Source organism: Zophobas morio, unplaced genomic scaffold, assembly GCF_036711695.1.
Source record: "Zophobas morio isolate AGI-343-1 ecotype UQ-CSIRO unplaced genomic scaffold, CSIRO_AGI_Zmor_V1 ptg000021l, whole genome shotgun sequence".
Taxonomy (NCBI): domain Eukaryota; kingdom Metazoa; phylum Arthropoda; class Insecta; order Coleoptera; family Tenebrionidae; genus Zophobas; species Zophobas morio.
The window spans coordinates 17,013,501-17,027,838 of record NW_026972126.1 but is presented as its reverse complement, the minus strand read 5'-3'; the positions used below and the strand labels follow the sequence as shown (position 1 = coordinate 17,027,838).

The window sequence follows — 14,338 nt, the reverse complement described above, 5'->3', positions numbered from 1 at the left end:
AGTTATCAACACCAGTAAACATAGAACAAACCCTGAGTATAAAATAATGCACACAACGCAAACCAATAATAACCAAAATGGTGTTAGCCACATTGGTACTACTTCGTCTGTCGACACAGAAGACAACAATGACTTTATATGTACGTAAGATCTAGGTAAATCTTGTCTAATCATTTCTCTTTAGTGGCGAATACAAGCAAAAGCAGACCAAACTGGGTACGACGACGAATTCATGGTGCATGTTCCAAGAAAACCCTCTATAAAAGAATCCCAATTCTGGGCTGGATACCACAATACAATAAGAACTGTGCGCTTTCTGATTTTGTAGCGGGAGTCACCATTGGTTGTACAGTGATCGCCCAGGGTCTAGTTTTCGCCATGGTTGCTGGGGTACCACCACAGTACGGACTCTACACTTCCTTTATGGGTTGCTTCGTCTACGTAGTTTTTGGTACTTGTAAAGCCAGTGCAGTAGGACCTAGTATTATGACAGCAGTACTAATTTTCGAAACTATTGGGGGAAAAGGGCCACAATATGGTATACTTTTGTCCTTCCTGACCGGACTAATTCAACTTCTGTTAGCTGTTTTGGGCTTCGGTTTTCTGATAGACTTCATTTCGACACCTGTTATGTCGGGTTTCGCTTGCGCAGGAGTCCTGTTTACAGCAACCACTCAAATCCATAACCTGTTTGGAATGAAAGCGCCAAATCGTAACTTCATACCAACTTGGGTAGATTTTATTACCAACATTAGTCAGACTAATTTTAAAATCTGGGACACCGTTCTTGGAATCACCTGCTTACTGATATTAGTACTATTGAAAGTTCTAGAAAAAATTCTAGTACCACTTGGCAAGCTACAAAAATTGTTTAGTGCAATAAATATTGCAGGTAACTTAATTGTCATCATAACCACTACTATCATTAGTTACTATGTTGGAGAGAACGAGGAGACACCGTTTCGTCTAACTGGATACGTACCATCAGGGTTACCAACTATACAGGTTCCTCCTTTCAGTTACCAAACTGTGTCCAACGCAACGACGACGTTCCGGGAAATGGTTGCAGATCTTCATCTAGCGATTTTCGTGATACCTTTCATGGGGTTCCTTGAAACCATCACGGTCTGTAAAACATTCAATGAAGACGCACTTTCTGTAGATGCCACACAAGAATTTCTAGCCATAGGTTTATCCAACGTGATGGGTTCTTTTCTGCAAGCACTACCATGCTCTGCTGCTTTGGGTAGAAGTGCCATCAACTACTCCAGTGGGGTTAAAACCACACTCGGAGGTTTATACACCGGGGTACTTGTTCTACTAGCACTGGTTTACCTCACACCGTACTTCTACTACATTCCAAAAGCAACTCTAGCATCCGTAATCATTGCGGCTTGTACTTCGGTACTGAAAGTCGAGGTGGTGAAGCAGATGTGGCGAACCAAAAGTAACAAAGTACTAGACGTAAATTTTAACAAAAATATGTTTTTGTAGAAAGTGACTTGATACCAGGGTTGACCACTTTCGTGGTGTGTTTAACTTGGTCTCTCCAGTACGGGATTCTGATGGGTGTGGGGGTTGATTTGTTGTCCATCGTGTACCACGCAGCAAGACCGAAAATTTATATGCAGAAGACAAAAGTAAGTCGACTATTTGGTGTTTTTAAATTAATTAAATTGTTGTAGAGTTCGAAGGGGATAAAATATTTGTTGGTAACGCCAGATCGGTGGTTAGTTTTTCCCTCGGTCTACTATGTCAAAAATTTGGTTACTAAGTGCTCGGTACGACACGGGGTTCCAGTTGTTTTGGATTGTTCTCACATTTATGGGGCTGATTATACAGCTGCTATTGTCATCAGGAATTTAATACAGGATTTTGTAAAGCGACACCAGCCACTATTTTTCTATAATCTTAGACCTAGTGTTAGTTATATAGTGAGTAGTTTATCAGTCAAGGACTTCTTCGTTTACTACAATCTGGACGAATTTGACGACGTTTTGAAGACGTGGTGTGCAAACAAAGAGAGTGTGAGAGGGCAGAAAAATCAACTCTATTAGGAAATGTTTATAAATTATGTACATATATAAATAAATCCGTTCATTATTTCAAAACCAGGACTATATTCAGGGGGCCAAATTATATGCACAAAATAATTCGACATGAAGAATACTTGTTTCCTGTAAATGATTAAACATTATCTTCTATAGAGTCCACTTATGTCTACATTACAATAATTTTCCACTTTACACAGTGATACGTTCATAAGATCATAAAGTCAGCTGACGTGGGTGAAGGTGCTCCCTATTTTATAGTGTTTTAACACACTGCATTGTCGATTTTGGTATATTTGTGATAATCCTGTTGATCTGTATTGGCTATCGTAAGTTAATTTATATCTATTTGTGTGACAACGTATAATTTAAAAATCTAAAAAAAACATATTTTACTCTGTTGGCCGTAAAAATGTTGGTCATTTCTAGGGTAACCGGAAACACCCTGTAACACAATACTTAAATTTATCAGTATTTTTAGCATTTAGGTACTTTAATTTCATTTAATAGTTAAAATTTAAAAAAGTACCTTGGAAATATAATTTTCCAAATTATTTAAATTTAAAATTGTTTAACTTATTTTTCATTAAAAACTGGTTATAGCCAGATACCTGCGACGCAGGAGTTGATCAATTTAAACGAAAACTGTCTCAGCTTCGTGATCCATTATTAATTAAATTTATTAATATTTTAAGTACGAGTATAGAATTCTTCTGAAAATTTCGTTCTTTTTTTTTAATATAGTGTAATGTTTTCAAAATCCACTCACTCACTGCTGCAGAAGTATAATATTTAAAGAAAGAAATATCAAGTAAAAAAAAATGTCATTGTATTTTTATTTTTGAACTTGATTTAAATTATCAAAATTTCACAAACTGCATCGCTGCCTCCAAGAGTATTCGCAATTAAAATCGTAACTTTCACGATCTGCTAATGGTTAACCAACGAATTTAATAATATTTCCGTCACTAAATAATAGCTAGGAGTATTATTTTACAGTAGCATAAATTATTATTATTAATTCTGTCTGCAAGATGTTTTTACTTCCCAAGCGTAAGCTAGGAAGAGTATGAATAGGTCTCCCGTTTCCGTCTGTTTGTCGTTTCTCTGTCTGTCTGTGTGTCTGTCGGTATTTTAAGAACATCGAATATTTGATATTCCATAGTAAACATTATTTAAATTTCCATACATACATCTATGTTTTACTTTCTTCTTTGTAATTTCTTATAGCCTTTTTGTCTTGCTTTATTGTCACTTTTTATAATCACCAGGTACAATTTTTGTGAATTTTTCGTAGTCTTTTTTTGTTTTTTTTTTGTAGTCGCCTTTTTTTTTGTTAATTTGTTGTCTCATTTTTTGAGTCTCTTTTGATCGCATTATGGCATTTTTAGCTCCCTTCTCGATCGTTTTTTTTTCGATTTTTGTATGGACTTATTCTCCTTTTTTATTTTTTGTTAATTTTGCCACGTTTTTTGGCCTTTTTTTATCGTCTTTTCTGTCAACTTTTGTAATCGCTTTCGTTATTGAATTTTGTTCATCCTCAGTTTTTGGAACCTTTTTTTGTGGACTTTTTGCCGTGTTTTCTTTGTAACGTTTTTTTTTTTGTTCCTTTTTTATGCCCTTTTTTAACTTCCTTCCGTTAGCGTATTGTTTGCAACCTTTTTTAGTCCTATATTTTCGCATTTTTTGTTGTCTTCATTTTGTGACATTTTTATTATTCCCTTCGGTTAGTTGCATTTTTTCTCTTTTTTTTTATTCCCGTGGGTTACTCACATTTTTCTGACCTCTTTTTTGTCGTTTTTTTTAACACCTTTTTGTAGATTTTTTGTGGCTTTTTGCCCTTTTTATCGTCCTTTTTTGTCACTTTTTATAGACGCCTTCATTGTTGAATTTTGTTCAGTCTCTGTTTTTGTAGCTTTTTGTGGACTTTTTGTCGCTTTTTGTACTGTTTTTTTGTTCTTTTGTAGTTGCATTTTTTCGATTTTTTTATGGACTTATTCTCCTTTTCTATTGTTTACTTTAATTTTATTTTTTGTGACCTTTTTTGACACATTTTTTTTTTGTAATTTTTTTGTACGTTTTTTGGCCCTTTTTTGTCGTCTTTTCTGTCAATTTTTGTAATCGCCTTCATTAAAGACTTTTGTTCGTCCTCAGTTTTTGGAGCCTTTATTTGTGGGCTTTTTGTTTTTTTTGTAGCGTATTTTTTGCTTCCTTATTTGTGCTATGTTCTAATTTTCTTTTTTGTGCCAAAAAATACGACAAAAAGAAGAAAGTTAAAAAATGAAGTTAAAAAAAATGATCAAATGCACTTTTTTAATGCATTTGATCATTTTTTTTTGTCCTTTGCTTTTGCTTTTCTGTTTTTGTGACTTTTTGTTCCTTTACTTTCTTTTTTAACGCTTTTTTGTATTCGGTTTCCTTTTGTTTCTTCGTCATTGTTTGTAGTCACCTTCTTTCTAGAATTTTTTTTCCTCTATTTTGGTAGCCTTATTTGTGGACTTTTGTAGACTTTTTGGTTCCCTGTTTGTGAACTTTTTGAGGCCTTTTTTGACTCCCTTCTTTTAGTCGTATTTTCTCATTCTTTTTATGGATTTTTTTGTCCTATACTTTTGCATTTTTTGTTGTCTTGTTTGTTTTCTTCTATTCCCTTGGGTTAGTTGCAATTCTTGTGGCCTCCTTTTATCGTTTGTAAACACTTTTTAGGAATCTCCCTTTTGTGAATTTTGTTCATTCTCTGTTTTTGTGGACTTTTGTCACTTTTTGTAGTGTTTTTTTTTCTTTTGGACCCCTTTTTTTAGCGCATTTTTTGTCGCATTTTTGTCGCCCCGTTTTTGGTCACATTTTTCCGATTTTTTATGGACTTATTCTCCTTTTCTATTATTTTAATTTATTTTTTGTGGCCTTTTTTGACACTTTTTTTTCTTATTTTTTGTGCGTTTTTTTCTTGTCGTCTTTGTGTCAATTTTTGTAAACGCCTTCATTAAAGAAACTTGTTCGTCCTCAGTTTTTGAAGCCTTTATTTGTGGGCTTTTTTTTGTAGCGTATTTTTTGGTTCCTTATTTGTGCTATTTTCTAACTTCCTTCTTTTAGCCTTTTTTTGGCATCCCTTTTAATCAATTTTTTAATGCTTTTCATCATTTTTTCTCCTTTGCTTTTGCATTTTTGTTTCTGTTTTTGTAACTTTCTTCCTTTTTTTTTTCTTTTTTAACACTTTTTTGTATTCGGTTTCCGTTTGTTTCTTCGTCATTTTTTGTAGTCACCTTCTTTCTAAATTTTTTTTTTCTCCTCTATTTTTGTAGCCTTGTTTGGGGACTTTTGTAGTTAAAAAACTACATACCACAAAAAATTGTGGACTTTTTTTGTTCTCTTTTTGTGAACTTTTTGAGGCTTTTTTACTCCCTTATTTAGTCGCATTTTCTCATTTTTTATGGATTTTTTTCTCCTACACTTTTGCATTTTTTGTTCCCTTGTTTTTGACTTCTTTCTCCTTTTTTTCGTAGCTTTTTTTGTGACATTTTTTTATTCCTTTATGTTAAGTGCATTTTTTCTGTTCTTTTGTATTTTTATACTTTTTGACACTTTCACTGCTAAGTTTTGTTTGTCCTCTGGTTTTTTAGTATTTTTTGTGGATTTTTGTGATTTTTTTGTACTGCTTTTTGTTCTCTTTTTGACTCTCTTCTTTAGTTGCATTTTTTGGCCACCTTCAATTTTGTAGTGACCTTTTCCTCATTTTTTGTCCTCTGTTTTTTGCATTTTTTGTTGCCTTATTTGTGTCGTTTATCTTTGTCTTTTTTTTGTTTTATTATTTTTGTGACAGTTTTCTTCTATTCCCTTGGGTTAGTTGCAGTTCTTGTGACCTCCTTTTATCGTTTGTAAACATTTTTTCGGAGTCGCCCTTTTGTGAACTTTTTTTGTTTTTTTCCTTTTGTATCGTCTTTTTTGTCACTTTTTATGGGCGCCTTCATTGATGAATTTTGTTCATTCTCTGTTTGTGTGGACTTTTGTCACTTTTTTGTAATGTTTTTTTTTTTCTTTTGGACTCCCTTCTTTTAGTCGCATTTTTTATTGTCTTGTTTGTGGCTTTTTTCTCCTTTTTTCGTAGTCTTTTTTTATTGCCTTATTTTTTGTGATTTTTTTTATTCCCTTTGGTTTGTTGCTTTTTTCTGTTCTTTTGTAGTTTTTCTACTTTTTTGACACTTGTTTGTGTTGTGACAATTTTCTTTTATTCCCTTGGGTTAGTCACATTTTTTCTGATCTCTTTTTTGTCGTTTTTTAACACTTTTTTGAAGTCGGCTTTTGTAGACTTTTTTTCCTTTTTATCGTCTTTTTTTGTCACTTTTTATAGACGCCTTCATTCTTGAAGTTTGTTCATTCTCTGTTTTTGTGGCTTTTTATAGCGTTTTTTGTTCTCATTTTCACTCCCTTCTTTTAGTCGCATTTTTGGCCCCTTTTTAGTCACTTCTGTAGTGGCTTTCCCCCCATTTTTTTTTTCTCCTCTGGTTTCGCTTTATGTTACCGTTTTGTGACTTTTTGTCCCTTCTTTGACCCATTTTTTCTTTTTCTGTGACCTCTTTGTCGCTTTTGTGCATTCGTTTTTCCTGTTTTTGTAGTTACCTTCTTTGTTGATTTTTTTTTTGTAGCATTTTTTTTATTCTTTTAGTGACTTTTTTGTCGCCTTTTTTTAACTCTCTTCTTTCAGTCGCATTTTGCGGTGCCTTTTTGGCTTGTTTTGTAGTCTTTTTTTGCAATACATTATCTTTATGTCATCTTTTTTGACTCCCTTGGATTAATCGCATTTTTCCTGTCATTTTTGTGGGTTTTTTGGTTTTCTTCACACTTTCTTGCAGTTGCCTCTTTTTGTAGACTTTTTGCTCTTCTTTATCGTTTTTGTTGTCACTTTTTATAGTATCCATTTTTTATCACTTTTTGTAATAATCTTTTTTTGTCACATTTTATGTGGATTTTCTTTGTCTCGTTTTCTTGTAGCGGTTTTTTCTTGTTTTCTTTTTGTTGCCTTTTTTGCCTCCCTTCTTTTAGTAGTGTGTTATTGTGACATTTTTTGACCGCCTTCTTGTCTTTTTTTGTGTCCTTTTTTGCTCTCGTTTTTATGGCCTGTTTTTCACAGTTTTTGCTGTTTTTCTTGGCTTTACTAAAAAGTTTATTAGCACAAAATTTTATTATAAAAAAACTCACTTGAAACACACACATAACACGCTTCTTTACTATTAAATAGTTTACAGTGAACACCTAGTCGCAAAATAAATACCAATAAACCTTTTTTTGTGCAGCTACTTTAACTATGACTTCAAAATTGCAAAATGGTACCGGCAACCATACTACCCACACTTCGGACATCCTTTCCAAAGATACACCCATCGAAGACTTACCCCACATCAACAGCAGCAACGAATTCATCCGTAAGTACCACGACTTACCCAAAACTAAAATTCCACTACAAACATTTCAGTAACAAATCCCAACGAAAACTACATAGTACCAATCAAAAAATGGCTACAACAGACTTTCTCCAAAAAACTACTCCTCAAAAGAATCCCAATTTTGAGCTGGTTACCAAACTACGACAAAACTTCCGCAGTTAGCGACTTCATCGCGGGAATAACAGTGGGTTTGACCGTAATTCCTCAAGGTTTAGCGTACTCGAGTATCGTAGGGGTACCACCTCAATACGGACTTTATAGTTCGTTCGTGGGTTGCTTAGTCTACATCATTTTCGGAAGTTGCCCTGAAACTGCAATCGGACCCACGGCAATGGCAGCAATGCTCACTGGTGACGCCATCAAGGGCAAAGGACCGCAGTACGCCACCCTGCTATGTTTGCTGACAGGAATCGTGCAAGTGTTGATGGGTCTTTTTAAGTTTGGTAAGTAGTACCTACATCTGGACTTCAATAAATCAATACTCTTTCCATTAAGGTTTCTTAATCGACTTCATTTCTGGGCCAGTGTCGTCGGGGTTCATTTCGGCTTCAGCCATCGTCATTCTAACCTCCCAGATGAAAGATATTTTGGGAATTCAAGCATCAGGGGACTCCTTTGTAGCCATTTGGAAAGAAGTTATCGAAAATATTGAAGACACGAAAACATGGGATGCGGTTATGGGTTTTATTTGTTTAATCGTGTTACTAATAATGAGGGTTAGTCACCTTTTATGGTTTACTCTTGGGATAAAACTGGTTTTTAGGGTATCGGTAAATTGAAGATTGGACCTTCAAACAAGGACGTTCCTCTTAACAGAACACAACAATTCCTCAACACTACCTTCTGGTTAATAGGAATAGCGCGCAGTACCATCGTTGTGGTTATTTGTACCTATATTAGCTACTACCAGAATCGGGAAAACGAAAACCCGTTCACTATCACAGGCTACGTTCCCTCAGGCTTTCCAACCATCCAACCTCCATCTCTCCATTACATAGAAGTGAAAAACAACACAGTTGTAAAATACGAAAATTTCTTTCACATGGTGACCGATTTGAGTTGTGGAATATTCGCGGTACCGCTGATTGGGCTTTTGGAAGATATTGGGGTTTGTACCGCCTTTGGTACCAACTACAGTACGACTACTACTTTAGTACTAATACGTGTTTTCACAGCCAATGGTAAACCTGTAGATGCTACCCAAGAATTTATAGCTGTAGGTCTGTCCAACGTTGCCAATTCTTTCGTCCAAGGGTTTCCCGGTACGGGTGCTTTGGCAAGAAGTGCCGTGAACCACTCGAGTGGGGTCAAAACGACATTCGGTGGTTTCTACACTGGTGCTCTTGTAATATCATCACTTTTTTTCTTCACCCCGTATTTTTATTACATCCCGAAACCAACCCTAGCGGCTATTATCATAGCAGCGTCTATATTCATGGTGGAATATAAAGTAGTACGACCGATGTGGAAGGCTAAAAGTGATTTTACAAACTCTTTAATGGGTTCCAAAAATGATAGTACTTTTCAGAAAGTGACTTGGTACCAGGCATAGCTACGTTTATTGGTTGTTTGATTCTACCTTTCCAGTACGGGATTCTCATAGGTGTCGGGATTAACCTAACGTCCATTATGTACCACGCAGCAAGACCTAAAATCTCCATGGAAAAATTGAGGGTGGGTTTTCCTCGGTAACTAACTAACACTCTTCAAACTACGTTTGTTTTTAGAGTTCCGAAGGAGAAAACTATTTGTTGTTGAAGCCTGATAGGTGTTTGATGTTTCCGTCAGTTAACTATGTTAGACATTTGGTGACCAAACACTCTCTAAGACAAGGGATTCCCGTGGTGATTGACTGTACTTACATTTATGGGGCGGACTACACTGCTGCCACCGTTATCAAAATTTTAACTGAAGACTTCGCATCGCGTAAACAACCTTTGTTTTTCTATAACATCAAACCCAGTGTGGGTTCTGTGATTCATACTTTAGCGACGGAAGAATTTCAGGTTTACTATGATTGTGACGAATTCGATGAAATGTTGAGACGGTGGCGAATAAAAAGAAACATGCAGACAGAAGATTTGTAAAAAGATGTGCTGTATGTGTGTTAATTAAAAAGTTGAATTTTAATTGTGAGTCAGTCAAACCCGATTTACTTTATCTGAGTAATCTCATAACTGTTAAATTGTGGTAGAACCAGTTAACGATTACAATCCTAACATGAACTGTAAATTTACAAATAGTACAACAAATTTACACCATGTAAACTTAATCTAATTACCTTATCTCGTCCTTTCACTTACACTAAAACCAAACAACAATGACGCGTCGCATCTCTCTACCAAGCAAACCAACTTCTACCAATCCTCTCACTAGATACTACCCAGAAATTCCCTAGGAGAGGTACCAACTACCAGAAATGAACTAAACTTGCACATGGTTGCTTATGTTTAACGCTTTTCTTGATTAAGTTTTTTTCAGCGTGAAATTTTGAATCAAATTTGGTCACCACAATCTACGCTATCCAAATTTTGGAAGTTTTTGACACGCAAAGATTTTTTTTCTGTAGAGTTTTCGATATTTGACAAACTTGAATCATTTAACTTGTTTGACATTTTTAAATAAAAAGTTTAACATTTGTTTCTGACCTTTTTAACACTTTGAATTTTTTTATTTTTGTTGTCAATTTTAAGAATCTTGTTGTTTTTGACAATTTTGAACTCTAATTTTTATTGGCATGATTTTCGAGGTCTTACTGTGAAGGTATTAATTTAGCTAATAATTTAGCTTCTCATAGCTTCTCAGAGACACTATGTCATTCGCCAAAATCAGTCTTATCTTAGCAAGTACTAGACCCGCCCACCCGCCCCTTTTTTTTTTCGAGGGTATTTCATTTGCCAAAATCAGTCTTATCTTAGCAAGTACTAGCCCCGCCCACCCGCCCTTTACTTTCTTATTAGAAGGTATGTCATTAGCCTCGATATTCATTTTAAATAACACAGATTAATGCAACCAACGTTACGTGACGTGAACACGAACGAAAATGGAAATTTTTCCGAAAAGGACCGAAAACAGGGTAAGTTCGACTTCAGTTTTAATTTATCGGATTCCGTGATTCGTTCACTCGACAATGTTTAAATTTTGGGAATTGGATTGAAATCGGTTGATCAAAGCTATACATTTTCACGTCGTTCAATTCAAACTGTAAAATTTTTATATAATATTCTCAATAACAAAATTGAATGCTCTTATATACTTAATAGAATCCCATTTTTAGTACCCAGAAAAAATTCTCGAAACAGTCTTACATTTTATTGTCCTAAATATAGAACCAATGTATTACTAAAAGCGCCAGTTAGTTTAATGTGTAATCACTTTAACCTGATTAGATATCATTGTGACATTAATTATGATTCTTTGAAACACTTAATTGACATCACCATACACATCTTAGAAACATAAGTTTATTATTTTTTATTATGTTTATCTATTATTATTGTACTTATTATTAATTTAGAATAGGAGCACGTCACCGTATTTCTCTTTTTTTTTCCTTTTTTTTTTAATTTTGAATTAATCTTTCTGTTATATTATTTTTCCTGTAATTGGGTGGTTGTCTAACCCGTTGGAAATAAATGCATTATTATTATTATTATTAAAAAAAAATAAAATTTAAACATAATTAATATAATTCATAATGTTTAAATATGATAACTATTAATATATGATAATTAAACCGAAAACCATTTTCCTAAGAACACGTGGTTAGCAAAAACAAATTAGTTTGTTTAAACGTTGTTAAATTAACCCCAAAAATGTACAATTTCTGAGCTAAAATATAAAAAATAATTTTTGCTATCTCATCGTGACGTACGATGACGTCACTGTCAGGTGAACTACCTGATAAAAGGTTCATTTTTCCGTCCTCTGTGTTTAGTTTTGATTCCGGTCTGGTAGCAACAACACTGGAGCTCCGTTTTGGGTTAAAAGTAGCACGTGTTGGCGAATTTCTAATTAATTGTTAATAAAATTAGCGAAAATGTTTTGTGTTAACTGGTGTGAATACGAAGGATAGTGGATATTTTTCCGAAAAGGCCGAAAATCATTGTAAGTACGATTTGAGTTTTAATTTATTGGGTTCCCTGATTTGTTTACTCGACAATGTTTAACTTTTCGGAAGATTCATTTTTATTTATATAGATTTAGTAACTGCGAAAAACGAGAGAATAATTTCCAAAAATTTTCCAAAAAAGTGAAAACGGACTCTCTTCGACATTAAAAAGCGCTATCGTATACTCGTAGTCTGGGGAGATTGCGAATCTGAGCCATTTTAATTAGGTATACATCTTCAAATAATTTGTAAAAAAAGGAAGTTAATTTCCAAAAATTTTCAACGAATCTAAAGATAGCCTTTCAAATAACTCGAAAAACGGGCAAAGAGTTTTTGAAATTTTTTGACATGAAACTTTTAGTCGAATTTCGAAAAATCTGCCAAATTTGTTTCTTGTTGTCGGTAGAAAAACGAGAATAATTAAAAAAATCCAAAAATGTGTTAAAATGGGATAGTCGAATGAAAAAACACTGGCTTATAATTCTCCTTTGATTACCAAGATGAAATAAGTTTTATTTATAATACTTATTTAAATAACTGCGAAAAACGAGAGAATAATTTCCAAAAAATTTCCAAAAAAGTAAAAAGGGACTTTCGTCGAAATTAAAAAAGCGGCGTCTTATATTCAGTTCTGGGGAGATTGCGATTCTGAACCATTTTAATTATACATCTTATATCATTCATAAAAAATTTCAAAAAAAAGGTGAAAACGACCTCGATCAAAATTAAAAAGTCTCGTAGACGCTACTTTGTATGTTACGAATCTAAAGATGACCCTTCAAATAACTCGAAAAACGGGCAAATAGTTTTTGAAATTTTTTGACATAAAACTTTTAATCGAATTTCGAAAAATCTGCCAAATTTGTTTCTTGTTGTCCGTAAATAAACGAGAATAATTAAAAAAATCCAAAAATGTGTTAAAATGGGGTCTAGTCGAATGAAAAAATACTGACTTATAATTCTCCTTTGATTACCAAGATGAAATAAGTTTTGTTTATAATACTTATTTAAATAACTGCGAAAAACGAGAGAATAATTTCCAAAAATTTTCCAAAAAAGTTAGAAACGGTCTTTCGTCGAAATTAAAAAAGCGGCGTCTTATATTCAGTTCTGGGGAGATTGCGAATCTGAACCATTTTAATTATACATCTTATATAATTCATAAAAAATTAAAAAAAAAAAAGTGAAAACGACCTCAATTAAAATTAAAAAGTCTCGTAGACCCTGCTTTGTATGTTACGAATCTAAAGATGGCCCTTCAAATAACTCGAAAAACGGGCAAATAGTTTTTGAAATTTTTTGACATGAAACTTTTAGTCGAATTTCGAAAAATCTGGAAAATTTGTTTCTTGTTGTCGGTAGATAAACGAGAATAATTAAAAAAATCCAAAAATGGGATATAGTCGAATGAAAAAATACTGGCTTATAATTCTCCTTTGATTACCAAGATGAAATAAGTTTTATTTATAATACTTATTTAAATAACTGCGAAAAACGAGAGAATAATTTCCAAAAATTTTCCAAAAAAGTTGAAAAGGGACTTTTGTCGAAATTAAAAAAGCGGCGTCTTATATTCAGTTCTGGGGAGATTGCGAATCTGAACCATTTTAATTATACGTCTTATATAATTCAAAAAAAAATTTCAAAAAAAAGTGAAAACGACCTCGATTAAAATTAAAAAGTCTCGTAGACGCTCCTTTGTATGTTACGAATCTAAATATGGCCCTTCAAATAACTCGAAAAACGGGCAAATAGTTATTGAAATTTTTTGACATTAAACTTTTAGTCGAATTTCGAAAAATCTGGAAAATTTGTTTCTTATTGTCGGTAGATAAACGAGAATAATTAAAAAAAATCCAAAAATGTGTTAAAATGGGATATAGTCGAATGAAAAAATACTGGCTTATAATTCTCCTTTGATTACCAAGATGAAATAAGTTTTATTTATAATACTTATTTAAATAACTGCGAAAAACGAGAGAAAAATTTCCAAACATTTTCCAAAAAAGTTCGAAACGGGCTTTCGTCGAAATTAAAAAAGCGGCGTCTTATATTCAGTTCTGGGGAGATTGCGGTTCTGGACCATTTTAATTATACATCTTATATAATTCATAAAAAAATTTCAAAAAAAAAAAAGTGAAAACGACTTCGATTAAAATTAAAAAGTTTCGTAGACGCTCCTTTCTCCTTTGTATGTTACGAATCTAAAGTTGGCCCTTCAAATAACTCGAAAAACGGGCAAATATATTTTGAAATTTTTTGACATGAAACTTTTAGTCGAATTTCGAAAAATCTGACAAATTTGTTTCTTGTTGTCAATAAATAAACGAGAATAATTAAAAAAATCCAAAAATGTGTTAAAATGGGATGTAGTCGAATGAAAAAATACTGGCTTATAATTCTCCTTTGATTACCAAAATGAAATAAGGTTTATTTATAATACTTATTTAAATAACTGCGAAAAACGAGAGAATAATTTCCAAAAATTTTCCAAAAAAGTTAAAAAGTGACTTTCGTCGAATTTTAAAAAGCGACGTCTTATATTCAGTTCTGGGGAGATTGCGAATCTGAACCATTTTAATTATACGTTTTATATAATTCATAAAAAATTTTCAAAAAAAAAGTGAAAACGACTTCGATTAAAATTAAAAAGTCTCGTAGACGCTCCTTCGTATATTACAAATATTTCAAATAACTCGAAAAACAAATATTTAATATGACAGGAGTCTTTAAAATAC

At 33.2% G+C, this 14,338-nt stretch overlaps 2 protein-coding genes across 2 annotated transcripts; both read left to right on the top strand.

The window, feature by feature from the left end:
• The first annotated feature begins 46 nt into the window (after nt 1-46).
• LOC135131699 (sodium-independent sulfate anion transporter-like) lies at nt 47-2,057 on the top strand. Its single transcript, XM_064059545.1, has 4 exons — nt 47-140; nt 185-1,447; nt 1,495-1,640; nt 1,686-2,057. The coding sequence occupies exons 1-4, from the start codon at nt 47-49 to the stop codon at nt 2,055-2,057; spliced, it is 1,875 nt and encodes a 624-aa protein (XP_063915615.1).
• A 208-nt stretch (nt 2,058-2,265) lies between these two features.
• Nucleotides 2,266-9,619, top strand: LOC135131635 (sodium-independent sulfate anion transporter-like). The gene is made up of 8 exons (XM_064059469.1): nt 2,266-2,380; nt 7,340-7,468; nt 7,519-7,932; nt 7,985-8,205; nt 8,253-8,613; nt 8,665-8,967; nt 9,018-9,163; nt 9,217-9,619. The coding sequence occupies exons 2-8, from the start codon at nt 7,351-7,353 to the stop codon at nt 9,574-9,576; spliced, it is 1,923 nt and encodes a 640-aa protein (XP_063915539.1). The 5' UTR covers nt 2,266-2,380; nt 7,340-7,350; the 3' UTR covers nt 9,577-9,619.
• Nucleotides 9,620-14,338: the final 4,719 nt, after the last annotated feature.

What these genes read in the sequence shown, in the direction of transcription:
- LOC135131699 (XM_064059545.1), top strand. Translation starts at nt 47, where the DNA reads ATGCACACAACGCAAACCAATAATAACCAAAATGGTGTTAGCCACATT. An exon ending in GCAGATGTGGCGAACCAAAA is followed by an intron (nt 1,448 to 1,494) that starts GTAACAAAGTAC and finishes ATGTTTTTGTAG; the next exon opens with AAAGTGACTTGATACCAGGG. An exon ending in TTTATATGCAGAAGACAAAA is followed by an intron (nt 1,641 to 1,685) that starts GTAAGTCGACTA and finishes AAATTGTTGTAG; the next exon opens with AGTTCGAAGGGGATAAAATA.
- LOC135131635 (XM_064059469.1), top strand. Translation starts at nt 7,351, where the DNA reads ATGACTTCAAAATTGCAAAATGGTACCGGCAACCATACTACCCACACT. An exon ending in TCGTGTTACTAATAATGAGG is followed by an intron (nt 8,206 to 8,252) that starts GTTAGTCACCTT and finishes ACTGGTTTTTAG; the next exon opens with GGTATCGGTAAATTGAAGAT. An exon ending in TCTCCATGGAAAAATTGAGG is followed by an intron (nt 9,164 to 9,216) that starts GTGGGTTTTCCT and finishes GTTTGTTTTTAG; the next exon opens with AGTTCCGAAGGAGAAAACTA.